The sequence below is a fragment of the Ostrinia nubilalis genome, chromosome 16, assembly GCF_963855985.1.
Source record: "Ostrinia nubilalis chromosome 16, ilOstNubi1.1, whole genome shotgun sequence".
Lineage (NCBI taxonomy): Eukaryota > Metazoa > Arthropoda > Insecta > Lepidoptera > Crambidae > Ostrinia > Ostrinia nubilalis.
This window is the reverse complement of record NC_087103.1, coordinates 1,972,294-1,995,226: the sequence shown is the minus strand read 5'-3', so window position 1 is coordinate 1,995,226 and position 22,933 is coordinate 1,972,294. Positions and strand designations below refer to the sequence as shown.

Here is a 22,933-nt window from a genome sequence, read left to right as displayed (position 1 = left end):
ACGCTTCTTATTTTCTAACGCCCGATTCCCATATTCAATCCTTGTCCAAATCCGGATTACAACTGTCAAATTGAATTCAGTTTTAGATTATATTTCCAAAATTTTCGATGCATTTACACTTTAATATTGTTTAAATAGTCTTATAAACAATATAAAAATGTAAAAACATCAAAAACCGCAGTTATTTTGGCCAAAAACATATTAAAATTTGACAGTTGACAATCCAAATCCGTATAATTTGGATTAGGATTGAATATAGAAATCCAGCATAAATCGCATAGGTACCTACCTACCTAAATAGCAAAAGAAGAGACGATGCGAGAGGAGGCGAAAAGAGAGGAGAGGAGGACAAAACCGTGTGTGGTAGGCAACGAAGGCATGGTAATATTATCATATAGTATTACCGTGACGAAGGGTGACCTTATCTCCTCCAGTCTCCTCTCTTCTGCCTCGCTCACCCTGTATGCTGACGACGGGATTGGGTGTCTCCGCTATTTGCTCTCAAATTAAAACACAGTGTTATAAGAATCCTTTTCTTTAATTTGTTTAAATACAGAATCGAACAGTCCAAATGGACATTGCTTGAAGAGCTATTGCGTAAAACTGCAATTTACATCTGATATAATTTTATATCCTGTTACTTACAGCTATGTCATAAATAAATTAACATACCACGCGTACACAGCTCTGCATACAATAAATGTTACATCTAAAATTTTGATTGTATAGCAACTCTAGAGGCCTAATCAGCGATTATAAAATTTACAAAAGGATTAAATAAAATAAATTTGCATTTTCGCTATACATAGCCATTGTCAAGTACGTTGGATTCCCGATTCACAGTACTAATGTTAGGAATTAAGAAAGCAAGTACGTGTTTGAAATTCGTAGTCTATCCAACAAAAGTACCCTCAATTTGTTACAATGAGATTTTAATTGTTGTCTAAACAATCATAAATTAATTTTAGAAAAAAGAACAGACTGTATCAAGATTTGATGAACCATAGAAAATAACCACAAGTAATGTCCAACATTCAAATAGGTACTGCTACAAAATGTTAGGGACATCACCTGAAGAACAAATTAAGTAAGCAAGCATTTCCAAACGACGAAAATATTCAGTTACATTTTTACAAAACACTTCTTTGTATCAAAAGTATGGAAAATTTTCGATTCCACATTTTTAGAATTACATGTGCAGTCCAAAGTGTTTTAGTTTTAAGATACTTAATTATCGAAAGTAGAACATAAATTCTAAATTAACACTAAAATACAGGTTGACTGGTCGAACGACAGACATGCGTAAAGATCCTAACAATATAAAGTATTTTATTTCTTAAAAGATGAAGACAATTTTAATTTCGTTAATTAATTAAAAAATCTTTGTTCAATTCTCCACACGTCGTGCGACCAGACTCCCTGTATATCCACAAGCCGAAGCTCAAGTAGCCAAAATTTATAATTTTTGAACTTACATAAAAACTTCAGCATTGGATCTGTTTTACAGTTTTGTAGACTTTGTCTAGCGTATACATTCACAGAAAAAGTGTATCAGGAACAAATTTCCTTTAAAAATGATAGCTAAATTATCATTAGTTCAACTAATTTTTTTGTCACTGGTATGTCTCAAATCTAAATCTTTTTAGATAATGAGTTAAAATAATTGTATCAAGCAGCAAGTGATCACGTTATGGCCAATCAGTATAGATAAGTTTTCGATGTAGCTCAAATAATATAAAGTATCCTAATATTCGCCTACATACTTGTGACTTAATTGAAGACTTATTAAAATTGTGATGATAATTTATAAGCGTCTTAAGAATTCGAAAATAATACTTATTTTTAGTACACTAAAATTTAAGAGTTATTTTACAATAGGTACATATCAAATGTATTGCTTGAAATCACATTACTGTGAAAATGCAGTTTAACTTTACACGCACATCTACCTATTTACAAAATATTGTACATACAATGCCAAGACTTACTCAAAAGAAACTCTGTACCATCGAAACACTCTGATATTATTGAACTAAAATATTAGCATTCACAACTTTCTATACTTTTTTTGATTACAAAATAATTTAAAATAAAATCTCAGTCTTCTATTAAATAGTTATCATTGATCATATAAATTAGATCTTCCCATTTACATTAAGGTATCATACATTTTGTACAGCATTGTGGAAATTGACATTAACACTATGGTAGCCCGTGCAACACTCAGCCGGTGACGGCCGACACAATACCTCTAACATTGATAAGGATCACTTGTGATATTCACAGCTACGGAAGCACATCTATATCTGACAATTTCACATTTACATTACAATTTGCTAAGTCTTTCATTAGTGGAAAATATTTTTACTACACCTATGTAGAAAGTTCAATGTTTGTCAGATAGTCCAATTTTTAAACTATACAGAACATAACTTGACAGCGGATTATGAGGACACTCCAGTCATTGATGTTATTTTAGTTCTTATTATTCGCCACGACACCTGCCACACTATGTAATTAATAAAGCCTTTTCATATCCTTCTTATCAGATCACTAGGGTTCCTTCTGTAGCCAACTTAAATTGTGCAGTTTAGGCGCACGCGCCGGATTGTATACTATTGTAAAGCAGCACGACCACGTCGTTACTATAGTACTCCAGCTGCCGAGGGGTTCAATCAGCTGCATGGTCATATAAAGCGACATAATCGCGCAGTGGAACTGTTTTAGATGGCGCGCGCATCGGCCGTATTTTCGTGATGTGTAGTAGGTTCTGCAGTTCTGTAATGACGCGGCCCTCTGTCACGGTTGCAGCCGCGAGGTTGTGCGGTCCAGTTGATTTCGCACAGGCAGTACTCGTGTTCTCGTAATGCACAATCACGTGGTGTGCGGCCGTTAACAGCACTCCCCGGTTTTCTATCAGCTTTATTGTGATGCGGCACGGTCACGTGAGGTACGATCCTTACGGCCCTCTGCCGCGAGATGCAGCCGTGGGGTAGTGCGGTTCAGTTGGTGATCATGTTCTCGTAATGCACAATCACGTGGTGTAGTGTACAGCCATTAAGAGCGCTCCAGCCGCAGTTTCCAATCAGCTTTATTGTGATGCGACACGGTCACGTGAGATACGATCTTACGGCCCTCTGCCGGGGGATGCAGCAGTAGGTGAGTTTGTTGCGGCTTCTTCTCAGCACTTGCCAAATGTTGGTGTCGAAGCGCTGGTAGGGCAAAAAGATTATGAAACATGTAGAGCAGCGGTTCCCGAAAGGTAGTCCGCGGAACCCTGGGGTTCCGTGGAAAGGCCGCAAGGGTTCCGTAAAAAATATTATCCACGTTTCGTGACCGACGTTGTTCGCGCGCACCGACTTGTTTACGCACAAGGGAGGGGCAGGGCGTGCGGGCGGAATAGTGCGGGGGTTCCGCTAGGAAAAGTATAATCAATTAAGGTTCCTTGGCAAAAAAAAATTGGGAAACCCTGATGTAGATGCTCCGTAAGAGCAAAATGACGATTTGTAAGAACTATTTATTAGTCTAAACCAGTGTTTTTCAACCTTTTTCATAACACGACCCCCTTAGTATGAAAAAATATTTGGCGACCCCCCGACTGTTCGCTTTTTTTTCATGCATTTTATAATGTTACAAAGACGTTTATAAGGACCGAATACTTCAATCCATACAACATTTTTTTATGCATTTGCATAATTAGATTTCGGATAAAGATAATGTTTTTTTACTGAGGTAGTTTTTAAGACCTCTCGCGACCCCCTTATAAAGGCTTCACGGCCCCCCAGGGGGTCGCGACCCACAGGTTGAAAAACACTGGTCTAAACGAAATAAAGAAATTTTGACTTCGAGTTTCACTTTGACTTCAGGGGACAGTTCAACAGGCGGCGCGCGAAGGCAGTAATCATGATCCCGGAGCGCTTGATCACGTGGGCTCGTCTCTCAGTTGGCGCGCGCTCGCTTAGCGTGGGGCGGGGCGTGGGACTGGGCGTGGGCGTGGGCGGGGCGTGGTGCCAGCGGCGCGAGCGGGGAGTCGTCGGCGGCCAGCCCGGACCGCAGCATGTACTTGAACTGCGGCATGTGTTGCATGACGTCACGGATCTGAACGAGCGCCATGCCGTTCTCGCCGGCGGCCGCCGATTTGCACTTGCCAGAGTTGCGCAGCACTTGCAGTTGGGTTCTGGAATAGAATGTCTGCTTTAGAATATCGAAAATTCGAAACCTACTAGTCTGGTCCGGGAGCACGTAGAATTTTGTCCAATGACCCCAAGCTACCCATCCTTATCGCTCGCGCGTAATTATTATATTGCTGTCGCGACTGTGGGACGGGCACCCGCAGTGAGTGTGCGAGCGCGACAGCAACATAATAGCGAGCGATAAAGATGGATAGCCTGGGGTCATTGGACAAAATTCTACTTGCTCCCGGACCAGACTATAGACTACTTTAGTACTGCTATTAGTGGTGGGAATTACTGTCTGTTTATTACATGTAGTAGTACTGTAATTCTATTGACAGCGTTTTGCACTTCTAGGAGCAAGATACACGATACACAGGTACTCCTAATGATTATGTAGGTACTCTACTGATAGTGACTGTGTACTGTATTGATAGTGATTCTGTACTGTACTGCTAGGGACTGTATACTGTACCGTCAGTGACTGTGTACTGTATTGCTAGAGAAGTGGCTGGCCAGGTCGGGCAGCGTCATGAGCGGCCGGTGACCGTGTACTGTGCCGCCGGTGACTGTGTACTGTACTGCTAGTGCGGGTACTGACTGGTTGGGGCGGAAGAGCGTGAGGCCGAGCGCGTCGAGCATGGCGCGGCAGGTGGTGAGCGACACGCGCGGGAAGAAGTGGCTGGCCAGGTCGGGCAGCGTCATGAGCGGCCGGTGACCGTGTACTGTACCGCCGGTGACTGTGTACTGTACTGCTAGTGCGGGTACTGACTGGTTGGGGCGGAAGAGCGTGAGGCCGAGCGCGTCGAGCATGGCGCGGCAGGTGGTGAGCGACACGCGCGGGAAGAAGTGGCTGGCCAGGTCGGGCAGCGTCATGAGCGGCCGGTGACCGTGTACTGTGCCGCCGGTGACTGTGTACTGTACTGCTAGTGCGGGTACTGACTGGTTGGGCCGGAAGAGCGTGAGGCCGAGCGCGTCGAGCATGGCGCGGCAGGTGGTGAGCGACACGCGCGGGAAGAAGTGGCTGGCCAGGTCGGGCAGCGTCACGAGCGGCCGGTGACCGTGTACTGTACCGCCGGTGACTGTGTACTGTACTGCTAGTGCGGGTACTGACTGGTTGGGCCGGAAGAGCGTGAGGCCGAGCGCGTCGAGCATGGCGCGGCAGGTGGTGAGCGACACGCGCGGGAAGAAGTGGCTGGCCAGGTCGGGCAGCGTCATGAGCGGCCGGTGACCGTGTACTGTACCGCCGGTGACTGTGTACTGTACTGCTAGTGCGGGTACTGACTGGTTGGGCCGGAAGAGCGTGAGGCCGAGCGCGTCGAGCATGGCGCGGCAGGTGGTGAGCGACACGCGCGGGAAGAAGTGGCTGGCCAGGTCGGGCAGCGTCATGAGCGGCCGGTGACCGTGTACTGTACCGCCGGTGACTGTGTACTGTACTGCTAGTGCGGGTACTGACTGGTTGGGGCGGAAGAGCGTGAGGCCGAGCGCGTCGAGCATGGCGCGGCAGGTGGTGAGCGACACGCGCGGGAAGAAGTGGCTGGCCAGGTCGGGCAGCGTCATGAGTAGTTCGGTGTACTGGTAGGGCTTGGCGTTGATGCACGGCACCATGGTGTTCTCCACTAACGCTTTCTGAACCTGAAATAGAACGCTAGTTAGTCGCTGTCAAGTTTTATTGAAGGTCGATTATCCTGCCTACACAGGAGTTGCAGCGGTGAGGGCGAGAGAGAACGGTTGCGATCGTAGTCGCCATCAAATATTATCAGAATTTAGTTCGAATCCGGAATAAAGTTAATATCTCCAATGCATCATACTTTTCAGTTTTCAGAGTGGTGTGTACGATATAGACTTGATAACAAGCGAAAGTTTTAACCTTCAACCTGGGATGATAGTCTATAATTAGCCAGAATAAATTTAAAGGCGTATTTTCCAAAGTACTAATCGAAAAAAGAAATAGACTAATCACGTTTCAAAGTTCAGTTTTTATGACGTAGGTAATTGTTACTTGTTTTTGTAACTTTTAATGCTAAATGTATGTAGGTACCTACGTCATTGGCCAATCAGGATAACAATTAATTAAGTGTCGCAGCTTAAATTGTGCAGGTCTATTCAATTCAAGCACACGCAGTCTCTCATTGATGTGCATTCTTTCCAAAGTTTCATATAAGCTACTGCATTCTCATCAATTGCATTCGAATGCATAGCATGTTCTCGGTTTCGAGTGTTTAGGCCATTAAATATCCTCAATTCGTTATCTGAAGTCTGAACCCACTAGAAGCCGTGGGTAGTAGTTCAAGGTCACCCTCACGTACCTCGACATCGATTACCAGCATTAAAGACTTTGCGTATCTATTATCATTACTCAAGGTCATTTTTAGGTTGCCTAGTAATTTAGGTCAACTAAGGCTCGATGATACTCGATGCCAAGATTTTCAATTTATTCTGGTATGTTCTCGTTTTTTTAGTTTTTTTAACGGCAGTTAACGAATGCTTTTGATGAAAATGCGCTTAGAGCAAGCAGAAGAAGCGAGGTGACGCAAAATTGGGAGTTAACGTAAATAAATCAAGGATGTCAATGTTACGAAGACGAGCCCAACACCACTTATCATACAAGATAGAAAACCACACAGGCACAACAGAAATAAAAAAGAAGAAAAAAGGAGAAAAACCTCATCCAGCGAACGAAAGAAAAACAAAAGAAGTAAGGAATAGAAAACTAAATAGGGAAGACGCTTTAGCTCACCTTATACGGCGTATGGTTGCCAGTAATGTGAATATCTGGTATCGCTGTAAGCCTTTTGCGGCTGTCGACGGAGTGAGAGGTTGAGTGGCCATTCATTGTCCCAGTCACCTGCGACGGCACGCTGCTGGTAAAACACAACAGATTCACTGCAAGTTCACACACACTATGCTACAGGTCTAAGCACACGAGGCACTGTGACTGAAGTTTTGCAAGCTGAGAAAATACCCCGCAATGTAAGCGAAACACTCTGAAGTCAGTTAGGTCTGATGGAAGGCCTATGTTCCATCTTGGACAATATGGGGTAATTTTGTCATATAATTAAGTACTTTACTTTTTTACGTCAAACATTCAAATGACGCGTTTCTGTTACTTAGTAAACCTAAATCCCACGTTTCTTTACACTAATCTGATTTATATTTTCTATCAGATTAGTTAAAGCTTCTATGTATTTTGGGTACCTCGATTATCCTATTAGAACTGTGAGATACCGTGACTTTGGTTGTCCGTGAGAACCCACGGTTTCAAACTCCTGAGTCCTGATATGGCAGTCTTTTTTCAGTCACCTCTTATTCTATTTCATCTAATTCAACCATATTGAACGTACATTATTTTATTTAGACTTTCCTAATAAAGATACAAAATTATTCTTTGTCCTCTAATTTAAATATTGGTGATGAGAAATTAAGACTGCTTAGAAAATACATAAACCAGATTTTTTTTCTTATAAAAGCCAAATAAAATATACATAATAAATGTAAGAACATCACAATATTATGATAGCCAATATATTAAAATATATCTGGAAATCAAACAGTTTTTTAGAAAAATATGGTGATTGGAAATAAAAGTAAACACTAGTTTTATGGAAGCCATAAACAGTGTCAAGACAATGGCGAGTGGAAATTACTAACGTTACACCAAATACTTTGAGAACAGCTATTATTATTTCTTTACAAAATAAAAATGTAGCATTTAGGTCATAATAACTCACAAAAATAGATTAAAAGAAAGGTCACTTGACTCAAACGCGCACGGTAGCGGGCCTGAGCCAAGTTCGCTAATAAAAGCTGTTCTCCAGTGGACTATAGTCTGGTCTGTAAGCACGTAGAATTTTGTCCAATGACATCAAGCTACACATCCTTATCGCTCGCGCGTAATTATGTTGCTGTCGCGCTCGCACTCACTGCGGGCGCCCGTCGCACAGTCGCGACAGCAATATAATCACGCGTGAGCGATAAGGATGGGTAGCTTGGGGTCATTGGACAAAATTCTACGTGCTCACAGACCGGGCTTTACAGAAACTTGATTGAAAAAGATGCTCACTTCATTGTCGATGTGTTGGCTGAGCTCCTCACCAGAGGTGGAGGGTGCTGCTGGCCCATCGCCATTGTTATTGCACTGTTCGGAAACTGAAATAAACGATAACACAAATATGGTTTACGTGCCGCTATAATACCAAATGGGTGCCGTAGCTGAGATGAGGACCGGCGTTAGTCAACATACCGATGCAATACAAATAAAGAAACTGTGTTTGGCGAGATACTTATCACGTTATTAACGCGTTATTAGCGGCGTTTGAAGTGTTAATTACTTAACGAGAATAGTATACATTAAACACCGCATAATGAACAAAAGGAAATCACACGGTTGATCGACATAGTTACATAAATAAATACGATAAATACGTGTTTACTTTTATCTATATCTTCATGTATGGAGGTGATGCAATAAAATTCAAAATTGGTCAAGTCATTCTTGTTATAGATAGATACTTCACATAACAGTGGCCTACTTAAAAATAAAGTGTAGACCAATATTCCTAGCAGATTTACATAAAGAAATAATACGTTGAGAAAAGGCAAGATTAGCCTAGCCTTTTGAATACAATAACTAACCAACCCCGCGATTTCATTTGCACATGTTGGGGCGCCCAAACTACTACTACTACTGTAGGCGACGCGTGAATGCATTATTTGTTTTTACTTAAATACCTAGTTCCTTTGTTAAATACCTAACTATGTATTCTTTATTTGTCTTAATTAAACGTAAGGTGTTGCGCAGGTGACGCGAAGACAGCAGATTCGCGAGGGGCGAGAGGCGCGGGAGGGGCGGGCGCGTGCCCGCTAGTTTTTGTCGAATACGGAAATCGATCGATCAATTTTTTCAGTCATCTTTTGGCACGATCGCGCACGCACGTACTTTGCGTCTCCTCCGTAATCACCATTTTCGTAAATGTATTCGTGTCTTTTTATTGAAATCGCGTCGTATCCGTTACAAAAGTGGTCTTCGAGCCGAATCAGTGTATACCACGACCTCACGAACTATGGTGGGCACTAGGAGTGCTACGAGAAGAAAAGAAGCGCTGCAAAAAGATACTCAACAAGCAAAGGACGAAGAAATGAAAATCGAACGCTCAGATGAATGTAAAGAACCTGTAGACCCAATTGAACCCGGGAACAAGATGATGGATGAAAATCAGCCCGGACCTTCTACGGCTCAAAGCGTTCGCAATTCTAACCTCAAAAAATTATCTTCAACTTCATCGATAACCGCACGAAGAAAGAAGCTAGAACTTGAAGCAGCTCAGGCTAAGGCTAAAATTAGAATGGAGCTGATTGATAAACAGCTGGAAGTCGATCTCGCGGATCTTGAAGATATGAGCAGCTCCTCCTTACCGTCTGTTAAAGGTCGAAGCGATTGTGGTGACCATGTAGTGGAAAAGTGGCTAGAAAGTAACCAGCAGGAGGTAAAAACTCAGTGCGTTGTTCACGACGAATTGTGTCCGGCACCGCAGGAATCAGACCTGCACCGTATGAGGGCCGCCGGCCCACTGCCTCCTACTGAAAACTTACCTAATACTCACCCGCCGTCCGCTGCTGCCACTGCTGGAACCGTGCACGCCTTAGCAAGCGCACTAAAAGACCTGGCCGCTGCATCTGCTGCTGGAGCTAGCAAACCTAACGATAGACTGCTAAATCGTTTGTGTACACCTCGAGACTTACCATTTTACTCTGGCGACCCACTTGAATGGCTTCAGTTCAAGCAGGCCTATGAAGAATCCTCTCAAGTCTGCAACTTCAGTGATAAAGAAAACCTGTGGCGTCTAAGAAAAAGCCTTCAAGGACCGGCAAAGGAAGCAGTGACAGCGTTACTCATTGGTGCTACTTCTGCAGACGATGTGATGAACACACTGGAGCTTCGCTTTGGGAATCCTGACGTCATAATTTCCAGGATCTTGCAAGACATAAATAAATTACGTCCAATGGCCCAAGAATATCACAAAGATATCATTCCCTTCTCCATAAAAGTAAGGAACTACGTGGCAGCCGTAACCGCCATCGGATGTGAAGATTACCTGAAAGGAATGAACGTAGTTTCAGTGATACTTTCTAAGCTACCAATAGTACTGATCTCAAAGTGGACCGACTACAGCTATCCTCTTATCAGTGATAAACAAAAACCGAAATTGCTCATATTGTCCGAGTTCCTGAACGAAGAAGCTGTGAAAATCACGAAAACTTCAGTTAATTTGCCAAACTTACAAAACTTTAGTAAACAAAGTTACAGTGAGAACTATAAACATCGTACTTTAATCGTAAACAATGAACAAAGTGCCAGCAAAAGTGATAGTGATATGTGTAGGTACTGTCGTGTATCTGAACATGCGTTACAGGACTGTAAAAAGTTTAAAAAATCGATGCGTAGGGACCGATGGGCGTATGTTAAAAAGCACGGTATTTGTTATAAGTGTCTAACGCCACAACATAAACAAGATAACTGCCCCGCGCCGGTCTGTGACGTAGACGATTGTGGACAGTCCCATCATCGTTTATTACATTACGTAACGAACAAGAACTCAGTGCCGCCGCGTAACAGTGTGAACGTAACCGATGTGTCTGAACTGGGAACTGAATCGCGAGTGGAAACCGTAAATCATTTAAAAGTGAACAGTTGTAAGGTTTTGTTAAAAACAGTGCCTATTTACCTACACGGACCTAACGGATCTTACAAGTGCGTGGCGTTACTGGATGACGGCTCCACTGTGACATTAATAAGCGCTGCACTTGCATCGAGAGTAGGGCTGCGCGGTGATAAACAAACTATGCGTGTTTGCGGTGCCTGGGACGATAGTGAAGTGGTGTGCCATAGTGAGATACTGGACCTTAACCTATCTAACTGTGAAGGAATAAACTTTACTATTCGTGCGCGTAGTGTTGAAAACATGAACTTACCTGTGCAAAATGTGAACTTAAGTAATTATGAACTGATAAAACCTGAAATAAAACGTTTAATTTGTGATGGACAAAACAAACCGGAAATCTTGATAGGGCAGGACAATTACGATTTGCTCTTACCTTTGGAAATAATTAAGGGTAAATCTACCGACCCTTATTTCACTCGTACTCCGTTGGGGTGGTGCATGCACGGGTGCGCGCGCACTAGCTCGGGGTCTGATGATGGAGTGAAGCTTCAGTCTACTCTGTTCCTGTCAGAAAGAGAAAACAATGAATGTGAAATGATTTTAAGAGAAATGCAAGATGAAATGCGCCGATCTTTTGCAATTGAGTCGATGGGTGTGTCAAGTAAACTTAGACAAAATATACTGGATGTACAAGCCGATGAATATTTACAAAAAACTGCAAAATTAGAAAACGGCAGGTGGTATGTGGGGCTCCCATGGAAGGGCACCTTCGGTGAAATGCCAAACTCGTATGATAATGCATTGATGAGATTAAAAGGAGTCGAGAAGAAGATGAAATCGAGTCCAAGCTTCGCATCTCGATACAAAGATAGAATTGACCACCTGTTTAGTAATGACTACGCGGCTGAGTTCACTAAAACCTTAACTGAAGAAAAAATTTGGTATCTCCCGCACTTCGGCGTTGACAACCCTAATAAGCAAAAGCTACGACTTGTATTCGATGCCGCTGCAAAAAACAAAGGCTTGTGTTTGAATGATTACCTGTTGAAGGGTCCTGACCTACTTATTTCACTCTATGGAATAATGCTTCGATTTCGAGAAAATAAAGTGGCAGTAACTGCTGATATTAAAGACATGTTCTTAAGGATAAAAATACGCGCTGAAGACCGAGATGCCTTGCGTTTCTTATGGCGAGAATCGCCCTTAGAACCTGTCAAGACGTATGTCATGACGAGCCTTATTTTTGGTGCCAACTGCTCGCCCTTCGTATCACAGTTTGTGAAAAATAAAAACGCCGAGAGATTTGAGTCATCCATGCCGGCCGCTGTCCTAGCAGTCCATAAGCAACACTACATGGACGACTACATTGACTCCATAGAAAATGAAAATATGGCAACTCAGCTTGTGAATGACGTCACCTACATTCACGGGCAAGGCGGCTTCGAATTGAGAAACTGGAATTCAAATATTCAGTCTGTACTTCGCGATCTACCTAAAGAAAGCCTGAAATCGACACCTGTAACTTTCAGAAGTGGACAAGAATATGAAGGCGAACGTACTTTGGGCCTAATTTGGTTCCCGTCTGAGGACAGCCTAAGTTTTGATGTGTCATTCAAACGAATTCCCGCGCCAATATTAGCAGGACACAAAAAACCTACTAAACGAGAGATGCTGCGTGTGCTCATGTCGATATTTGATGTCTACGGGTTTTTATCGCCTATCACTATCAAGGGGAAAATAATGTTACAGGACACCTGGAGATCTGGCATTAATTGGGACGATGAAATAACAGACAAAATATTTATCAAGTGGACAGAGTGGCTAAACATACTGAAAAACATAACGACGGTTAAGAATCAATACCATCTATCTCAAAAAAGTCAACTTTACAGGAGATAAAAAAAACGTTTCATCGCTTTAGCTTATAAGTTACTAGAAATGTTAAAATCGCTAAAAAAGGTAAATAAATACTGGAAAATGTTATGTAAACTTAGATTGTCGTAATATTGCCATATACCAAGATAACCTGAGTTAGATGGTATTGGTTCAAAAGAGTTAAAATAAAAATATTTATCTACTAGATAGGTGCTATTGGACAAAAATAACTAGTAAAAAATCAAGTAGCTTATTAATCAATAACATGAAATGAGGTTGTTAAATACCTTACATTAATTTGTATTTTACAAATGAGGCAAAGAATCATAAAAGTCATGGCATTCTGCTGGTAGAACTAGTTTGAGTTCTTGCAGATGTTGGTTTTTTGACGCAGTTATGGCTGTGGCATAAGGCATATCAAAATCTTAGTCAAAATTGTGTTTTACGTTAATAACATTTTCATCCGAAGACCTACTTGTTGGGAAACTCGATTAAGGTCTTTAAACATTGTGTAGAGATCTTCCAGCGAATGACCATAATATTTTCGGCAAACCGAAGGTGAGTGATGTACCTACTCGCCATTAATTTATATTTATGCAGAATCCTTTCCAATTCTGGAGTTTGGAAGCATTTTGTACAAGCACCTCGATGTACCGATAGTCGATACGGCACCACTAGAGAGACTACAGCAATGCCCAAGTTTCGATCGAATCGAAGTCCACGAACGCCAAGCAAAGGGCAACTTATACTCCTCGGTCTTCTGTATACCTGCCACAGCGTATGGATGTGGTCTTTGCGAAAATTGGCTTGTGCCTGGGAGGCTTAAAGTCATCAAACCTACGCGTGAGACGATTCGTGATGACTCTTGAAAACAGCTTGTAGACATGGCGCAGTAGGGAGATGGGTCTGTAATTCTTCAGTAAGGTGTTATCTCTCTTTTTGAAGAAAAGCACTACCATGGTTCTGTTCTATGCCTCTGGCGCTATTCCCTCGGGTAAGACGAAATTAAAAGCCTCTGAAGGATCATCAGTATCGGTGTTCCAATCGCGTTCAGAAGTTCCGAGGTTATTCCGTCATCACCTGGTGCCTTGTTGTTCTTAAGCTGTTTGAGAGTCATTCTAATCTCGTATAGGCTGATATCCGGTATATCTTCGGTATAGTGTCGAGTTAGCTCAGCTCTTAGATCTGTGGCTTACATATTAACAGGTTTGGTGACCAAGGTATGCCTGTAAAACCTCTCAGTCTCACCCAGAACCTCGGTCACACTACCGTACACCGTCTTGAACTTAGTGAGCTGGCTTAGCTTAATAGAGTTGTCTCTTGCGAACACTTTTCAGCCTTGGTTCCGCTCTATCGCCTTTTGAATAAGAGTACTATTAATAGTTAAAGTTGTGAACATTTTGTCAACTTTATCTCATGTATTTCTGATTTTCAAATTACAATTATCAAGTTCTCATACGCTAAAAATATAATGAAACACGTCTACTGTACAATGAAAGTAAAAAATACTGAATAAAGTAACTTTTTACCACCTTTCTATAATTCTTTGAGGAGAGATAGACAATATTGGCAGAAAATTTTTCGTGCTCTTAACATAGGTGGTATTTCTATAGCAAATAACTTTGGAAATACTGTGAATATTGAGATAAGAGTGTGAACAACCTGTGCCAAATTGGACTTTAAATCTATTGGCATTAAAAAGTGAAAACCGCCAAAACTTGAGATAGATGGTATTGATTCTTAACCGTCGATAAGTCAAATACGTCTACCGAGACACTACGAGGCGGCAACGAGAGATAATTACCGCGACGACTCAGAAGCTGTGCGAGAGGGCGCGACACACGATGTGGGAGCGAGCGCGTTGCACAGCTCGCAGCGACCCGCAGCTGAGCGCTATACACACCTACAGCTACACATATTTTGTGATGCGTCCACACAAGCGATGTGTGCAGCAGCTTACTGGCGTTGGATTGATTATAAACAAAACGTTCAAGTCGCCTTTGTATCTAGTAAATGCCGCGTCGCACCTGTGAAGTACGTATCTATGCCGCGCTTGGAGTTACAGGCGGCCGTTATGGCGGGAAGATTAGCCGACAGCATAATTCACGAACACAGAATTAAACCTGAAAGAAAAATATTTTGGTGTGATTCATCTACGGTATTATATTGGATACGCAATGATGCACGGAATTATAAGGCGTACATCGCTCATAGATTAGGCGAGTTGGACGAACTAACGGAAATAAATGAATGGAGATACATACCTACTAAATTGAACATCGCCGATATCGCCACACGAGAATCCTGCGATATCAATACTTTGAAAAATGAGTGGATCTACGGGCCATTATTTTTGTACAACGAAGAGCAATCGTGGCCCCGAGAGGTAGAAATACAACCACCTGAAATTTGCGACCTAGAATGTGTAAACAATATTCAAGTTACAAGTGAGTGTTTACCTGCTGTCCCTGAACCTGAAAGGTTTTCTTCATGGCTCCGGTTGGTAAGATCTATGTGTGCTGTGTTATGTTTTATAGATAGATGCAAGAAAGCTTCTACTGGTGGTGCAGATGGCGCGACAATGGAACGCGCTGAGAACTTGTTGTTGAAATACTCCCAGATGAAAGCATTCCCAGATGACCTGCACAACCTGCAACATAACAAAAGGTTAGATAGTAAAAGTAAGTTACTTACCTTATCGCCGGTGCTCGCCGATGATGGTCTGTTGAAGCTGGCTGGCCGCATCGATGCTGCAAAAGATATACCTACCTACGTGAAACAACCTGTTATACTCGACGGCCGCTGCCATATCACTCACCTCATTGTTAAGTACTACCACATAAAAGCATGCCACGGTAATCAGGAAACGGTCGTGAATGAATTGAAGCAGAGGTACTGGATTTTACGACTTCGACCGACGGTGAAATATATAACCTCGAAATGTATGTTGTGTCGCATCAAGAGGGCTCAACCTCAACCACCCAGAATGGGTGACTTACCTGAAGCTCGGGTCGCTCACCATCAGCGCCCCTTTACTTTTACCGGAGTTGACTTGTTTGGACCTCTGGAAGCGACTGTCGGCCGCCATCGAGAAAAAAGGTACGGTGTAATTTTTACCTGTTTAACCGTTAGAGCCATTCATATTGAAATCGTGAACTGTCTGACTACTGATGCACTAATAATGGCTCTCCGGCGGATGGCGGCCAGAAGAGGGTGGCCACGATACTTATATTCGGACAATGGTACGAACCTGAGAGGGGCTGATGCTGAGCTGAAGAAATGCATCCTAGAACTAGACGAAAAACTGCTGAAAGAGGGGGCTACAACCTACGGTATGCAAACTTCTTGGATTTTTATACCCCCAGCTAGCCCACACTGGGGAGGTGCGTGGGAACGGCTGATTAGAAGTGTGAAGACTACACTTAAGGTAGTATTGAAAGAACGAGCTCCACGTGACGAAACACTCCAAACACTGATGGCTGAAGTGGAACAGATAATAAACAGCCGTCCCCTCACACATGTCACAGTTGAACCAGATAGTACAGAATCACTTACTCCAAATCATTTCTTACTCGGAACCTCCTCAGGCTCACCAACCCTTGGTGCCTTTGATGAATCTGATATGAACCTTCGAAAACAATGGCGTATAAGTCAAAGATTGGCAGACATGTTTTGGAGGCGCTGGGTGCGGGAGGTGCTTCCTGATATGCGTCCGAGACAGAAGTGGCAAGATGAGCAGAAACCCCTGAAAGTGGGCGATCTTGTCCTGATTGTAGACCCCAGCTCCCCTAGAAACGTGTGGCTGAAAGGCTTGATCCAAGCTGTACTAGCCGGCAGAGATGGGCGAGTCCGAGTAGTTGACATAAAGACAAAGTCCGGGCTCTTGCGGCGGAATGCGACCCGCGTCGCACGTATAGCAATGGGTGATGAGTGCTGTAGCAGCACTAAGGGGGGGAGTGTAGGCGACGCGTGAATGCATTATTTGTTTTTACTTAAATACCTAGTTCCTTTGTTAAATACCTAACTATGTATTCTTTATTTGTCTTAATTAAACGTAAGGTGTTGCGCAGGTGACGCGAAGACAGCAGATTCGCGAGGGGCGAGAGGCGCGGGAGGGGCGGGCGCGTGCCCGCTAGTTTTTGTCGAATACGGAAATCGATCGATCAATTTTTTCAGTCATCTTTTGGCACGATCGCGCACGCACGTACTTTGCGTCTCCTCCGTAATCACCATTTTCGTAAATGTATTCGTGTCTTTTTATTGAAATCGCGTCGTATCCGTTACAACTACTATGATGATGTTAATCCTAAACTTGATCATACATCTCCAACTGGAGAAAAATTAAATTACGCTTTATCTACCGGTTTGCAAAAGTAATGACAGTGTGTGAGAAAAAATTTATTTATCCACACTTCCAGCTACCCATTTCCGTTTTTTCTCTCGCTCTCATGAAATGGCGACTCTGCGATAGAACGAGACGATAGGAACGGTACGGCTAGCACGAAAAACTTTCGAGTTCAAATCGTTTGCGTACTCGAATCGCCATCAAAAGATTTAGTAAGAAAACTACAACAGCGCCCTTGTGAACGTGTCTTAGTATGAGATGTGGTTGCACGAAACTTATTTTGGGAATCAAAATTGTCACGTTATCGTTTAATTCGAAGATTGAGTATCGAATTTCATCGAATACGCAAACGATTCGAAGACGAAAGTTGTTCATGCTAGAGGTACGGAAATGGGTTGCTGTGGCTGATAGCACTGTAACAGCAGTTAATTAATAAGCTGTCATATTATAATAATAATGGTTTAGTACTAGTAGGTACCTGGTTATTCCTCTGATGCTGCGAGCGGTGCTGCGGCATGGCGGCGGCGGCGGCGATGGCCGCGTTGCTGTACCGCGCCGCCGCCTGTGCCTGCGCTGCCACTTGCGCCTATGGGAAACACCGCCCATTAATATCTAACATAGATGGAGTTTAGGGTATAGTCTGGTCTGCGAGCATGACCGCGGGCTTTAGGAGGATAAGAATCATTAATATCAGATGGGCAATGCTTCGCTCAATGGATGATTAGTCGCCGACGAGCCAGACCCTTGGATAAATGAAGTTATTCAGTACTGTAAAGTGTCTGCGAACATCGGATAGGTTGCAAAGTGACTGCGAATGTCGTCGCTTCAATTAGGGTATTAGGATAGGCAGACTTTAACAAAAAGTAGTAACTGTTGTCAGGGCTCAGGGCATCGTCATCGTAAGTTGTATCTCCGAATCATTCCAGATGATAGAGACAGCTCTATGTCAATTTAACAAGCTAATCCGTCAGTATTTACCTGAGCCAGGTGAGAATTTTCGCCAGCGCCAAAGTCACCACTGCTGCCTTCGACAGTTGTAGGCAGCCTGCTGCACTTTCGGCTTAACGGCTTCGATAAGCATCAGGTGCGTGATATGAGGCTAACTTATTACCGGCGTGTGCCGTTGCCAACATCAACAACTCGTCAATGTACCTGAGCAAGCCGCAACACGTGCTGCGTTTGCGCTTGAGTGAGGGTCCCGGGGAGGCTCCAGCCGTTGGCCAGGGCTTGTACTGCTGCAGCGGATATGCTAGCCGCGTGGGGCATTTGCATGGCGGCCGAGGCCGGGGAGTGTCGTTGGGAGCCCGGCCGGCGCCCACGCGTGGACGCCGTCCCGACGCCCATGCTCGCAGCGCCTCCCACGCCCACACCCACACCGCCGACGCCTCCTGGGGGCGGCGCGGGCGGCGCCCGCGTCCATTGCCCGCCGCCGGCGACTGATCCTTTGACACATAGCTAACATTGAGTCAATCTACACATAGGTGCATTGCAGTTTCCCGCGTTTGTAATTTGTATCTGAATAGAACAGGATCTTTAACTTGAAAGTGATTAATGTCCACGACCTTTCGTTTATTGTGCGACATTTATATTGTGGTGCAAATCAGAATATCTACATCCCAACTAATATTATAAATGCGAAAGTAACTCTGTCTGTCTGTCTGTCTGTCTGTTACGCTTTCCCGCTTAAACCTCGCAACCGATTTTGATGAAATTTGGCATAGAGATATGTAGTTTGAGTCCCGGGAAAGAACATAGGATAGTTTTTATCCCGGTTTTTGAAACAGGGACGCGCGCGATAAAGTTTTTCTGTGACAGACAAAATTCCACGCGGGCGAAGCCGCGGGCGGAAAGCTAGTAAGTCATATTTTAATGTTTTCACTATTTCAATAAGTCACTTTTTTCAAGTGAAACATCCTGTTATTGCAAGGTATACATGTTCAACTATGAATGCTATAAATATGAAACAATTTATTGAATACTAGCTTTCCGCCCGCGGCTTCGCCCGCGTGGAATTTTGTCTGTCACAGAAAAACTTTATCGCGCGCGTCCCTGTTTCAAAAACCGGGATAAAAACTATCCTATGTTCTTTCCCGGGACTCAAACTATCTCTATGCCAAATTTCATCAAAATCGGTTGCGAGGTTTAAGCGGGAAAGCGTAACAGACAGACAGACAGACAGACAGACAGAGTTATTTTCGCATTTATAATATTAGTTGGGATGGGATATTTCACACACAGACAGATTTATGTTCCAAATCTACTAAACGATTAAAATACCTAGACTGGAAGTAAACTTAAGTGTTCAGAAAGGTCAAGCAAGTACCCAAAAGTGGCTGTTCACTATAAACTTGTTTGCAAAAAAGCGCGCCAAAGAGTTTTCTATGTGGTAATTATACCTAATTCTATCTGTTTCTGTTATTTTGAATAAATAATTACATTTACAAATTACCTAACATTATACTCATTACATTAAAATTTATAAGTTTTAATAAGTAAAAAATACTACTATTAAGCTAAATAAATTAATAGAGAAAAATATTTTTCATTGGTTTTAAACCTCATCTCATCTCAATAAAGTTCAAAATATGGTGGCAACAATTCAGCCACTATCGGTAAAGGGGTTAAATAGTCTGAATAATGACTTAAAAAAGTTTAATTAAAATAAAATATGATTTTAGAAACAGAATAAAGATCTAGACATTTTTAAACATTATCTCTTAGCCTTTTACAGTCATTTGAGTTGAGAACTTAGCCCAGAAACTACCTAATGTGGGTCAATGAAAAAGTATACTTATAGTAAGGCTGCTAAGGTCTACATTTGGTTGCAGGTGTAAAGGTAGCAAAAACCTTCATGCAATTATTTTGCCTTGACCTACAAAGAGATTATGAGAAAAAACATAAATAGGTGTCTGCCAACTAGTGTGGATTTTAAATATCCATTTCAGTTTTGTATTGGCATAGTCTGATATTTTTAGCCATAATTAATTATTCTTGAATTTACCAAGGAAAGTTTGGACGAATTGCATTTGATTATCCTGTTGCACCAACATAGCACTTTACTCATTGAGATTGAGATTCTGTCTTAATGGACTTTCAATTTACCTTATTGTCTTTTTCTTGCATAATTATTATATTCAGTCTAAAGCCAAAAAATGGAGAACGTCTACTTAAACAGTTTGATTAATGACTGAGTAATATAGAGCTGATTCTAGTTGGATTTCTTTAGGTTTACTTATAATAGCTCATAAAAAAATTACAAAATACTTAATAAATTATGGTAAATGATAAAAAAGATACTGCGGTAAGTTTCATGAAAGTTACACACAAAAATATTATCATTTTGAATGAATAATCCACCATTAAATGCTATAAATAAGAGAAAATTTAGAATCAAGCAGGAAACAACTTTTGAAAGAATGGCTACTTACTGCATCATTCTAAAGCCAAAACAAAATTTAAAACATCAGTTTCCACCAACTGCTTCCATTTAAAAAACTTTTGAATGTTATTTATGAACTCCACAACAAGTTGATAAAATAGATAATACATGACAAACTCAAGCTCACCTTTTGCCGAGATAAGCAGCTGTGAGTCAACCACTTTGTTGGGCCAGTACTCCTCGAACTCCGTCCCCGGAGGGAAGTAGCTCTTAATGTCCGACAAACTTATCACTGAACACGTCTCACTAGCAAACAGCTCGTTCCTTATCCCCTGCACTTTACAACAAAACTTAAGGTACGATAAGTCCCAGCCTTTCAACTGATCAGCCTTTAATTTCAAATTGTCAGTTTCACCTTCAAAATAGAACAACGGCACAAACTTTTGATTGTCTCTCACTGTATACGGAACCACAGATTCCTTATTTATACGAATAAACCCACACTTGTCTTTATTGTTAGTTGTGCCCCTTAATAACTTATTATAACAAACATCTAGGAAATTGTAAAACTCATACGCGTCCATTAACCGCACCACTAGGTCCTTTTGAGTGAAAGGTTCCCGGCCAAACTGGCCGTCACAATGCCTGTTGTTGATTTCGTTCAGGAGTCGCGACTCCACCTCCGTGATGTAGTAGCTCCTGATGCAGGTACACGAGTAGATGTCCGCGTGAAGGTAGTTCAGGTACTTGTTGAGGAGTTTAATCTCCACCATCCGGACCGCCACGTACTTCTCGCCGGAGCGGTAGATGTAGGGAATGTGACACTTGCCCAGCATGTCCCAGCCGAAGTGGCCCTTCCAGCTGGCCTCGTCGGGCGTCGGGCTCTTCTTGTCGGCGTCGGGCGCCAGCCGCGCGTCGGCCGCCGCGGGCGCGCCGGGCTTCCGCGTCAGGAAGTTCAGGATGCCCATCTGGCCTCCCGCGCCCGCCGGCGGCACGCCCACCAGCGCGCCGGGCGGAGGCCGAGCGGCCGCCACCGAAGCCGCCAGCGCCTTCGCCTTGTTGGCCTCCACCATTTTGGCGGCCAACTCCCTGATTTCGGCCTCATCGGGCCGCTCCGTCTTCACCTTGACCGCCGGGTCCGTCATGTTGGCGGCGTTAAACGCACTCTTCAAGGCTGCTTTCAAAACGACACTTCCACGGTAGCAGCACAGGACATCACGACTCAGGACTACATCCTGCGAAGATCCGCTAGCACTTTTCAGTCATGACGATGCACGTAAACAATCGCACTTGCTGATCGTGACATAAACTTATCACTTCACCGTTTTGACAGTTGCAGCAGTTTCGATTGATAACAATTATTTTTCATGAAAACACTTTGCACTGTCTTCACAAAACTCGGATCCGTCCACCATGTGACGAGGGTCGATGGTTGCCGCCGGAAAACTGAAGTTTATTTACTGTAGCCGCAAACAAACTTTTTCAAACTGTTTTCCGGTGATTATTATATTGTTATCAGTACTTTTTTTATTTGTATAAACTTATCAATAACTTGGAAAAATAATTTCAGCAAGACACGCTGTGGTAGGTAAGGAACATGAAACCCAAATTTTGTGTTCTGTTCAGGGAAATGCCCAATACCGTAATGTAGTCTCGTGGGGAGTGCGCATCAATTCATGTACATTTTTCACCTTTTGGTGACTCAGCTCGACAAAATGGCCGCCGACGAGGCTTTGTTAGCCAATCAAACAGCTGCTTTCAGCTATACATACCTACAAAAAGTTCTTACGATGACGTCGACGCACTCCCCACGAGACTACTTCTCAAGGACTTTTGATTTAGGTATAGTTTAGAACCTAGAAACTGCATGAAAGTGCTCAGAAAAATCATTCTATTATGTCATCTAAAAATCCAATCATCTCTAGTTATCTGCCTACTGCAGAAATTGATTTAAAAATTAAAACACCGCTAACTTAATAATAATTTATGAATGTACTTTTACAAAGTAGTCACTATGACTAGTCTCGCTACACAGTTCTCGTTACTGTAAGGTGGTTTCAACTTAACAATATTAATAAAACAGACCTTATGCTGTGGCAAATAAGGTTTATTATACCAAACTTGTTTTCAATTATGCTCCTTACGGCCGCGTGTAGCGAGACTAGCCGACGCGCGCATTCCATGAACAATAATCCCCAGAGTGAGGGAGCGAGATAGCGTTACTAAAAAGTAGATGTCAAATGTTTAGGTATTTTACTATGAACGTAAAGAGAACGTAGGTAGGTATATAATGCAATTACAAGCTTACGTAAGCACCTCTAACCTACTTTGCTGCTAGCGGTTTTTTGGTTAAATTGGCGTTTTGGACTGGCGATGGCCTAATTTTTTCAAAAACTTGCCTTTGTTACGGATCAGTGGGTCTCAGAAGATCACTCCTAAATAGTTTTATCTATGTAGGTTACTTCCGATTAGCTCTCAGAGAATAATTTCCCTTTAATAC

At 42.7% G+C, this 22,933-nt stretch overlaps 1 protein-coding gene across 1 annotated transcript; it reads right to left on the bottom strand.

Moving 5' to 3' along the window:
• Positions 1-519: 519 nt before the first annotated feature.
• Positions 520-22,933, bottom strand: LOC135079506 (uncharacterized). Its single transcript, XM_063974163.1, has 7 exons — positions 20,621-22,933; positions 18,207-18,496; positions 17,533-17,640; positions 8,236-8,321; positions 6,913-7,033; positions 4,774-5,807; positions 520-4,177 (listed from the first exon to the last, which is right to left on the bottom strand). Exons 1-7 carry the CDS (start codon positions 21,576-21,578, stop codon positions 3,940-3,942), a joined length of 2,835 nt encoding a protein of 944 aa, XP_063830233.1. The 5' UTR covers positions 21,579-22,933; the 3' UTR covers positions 520-3,939.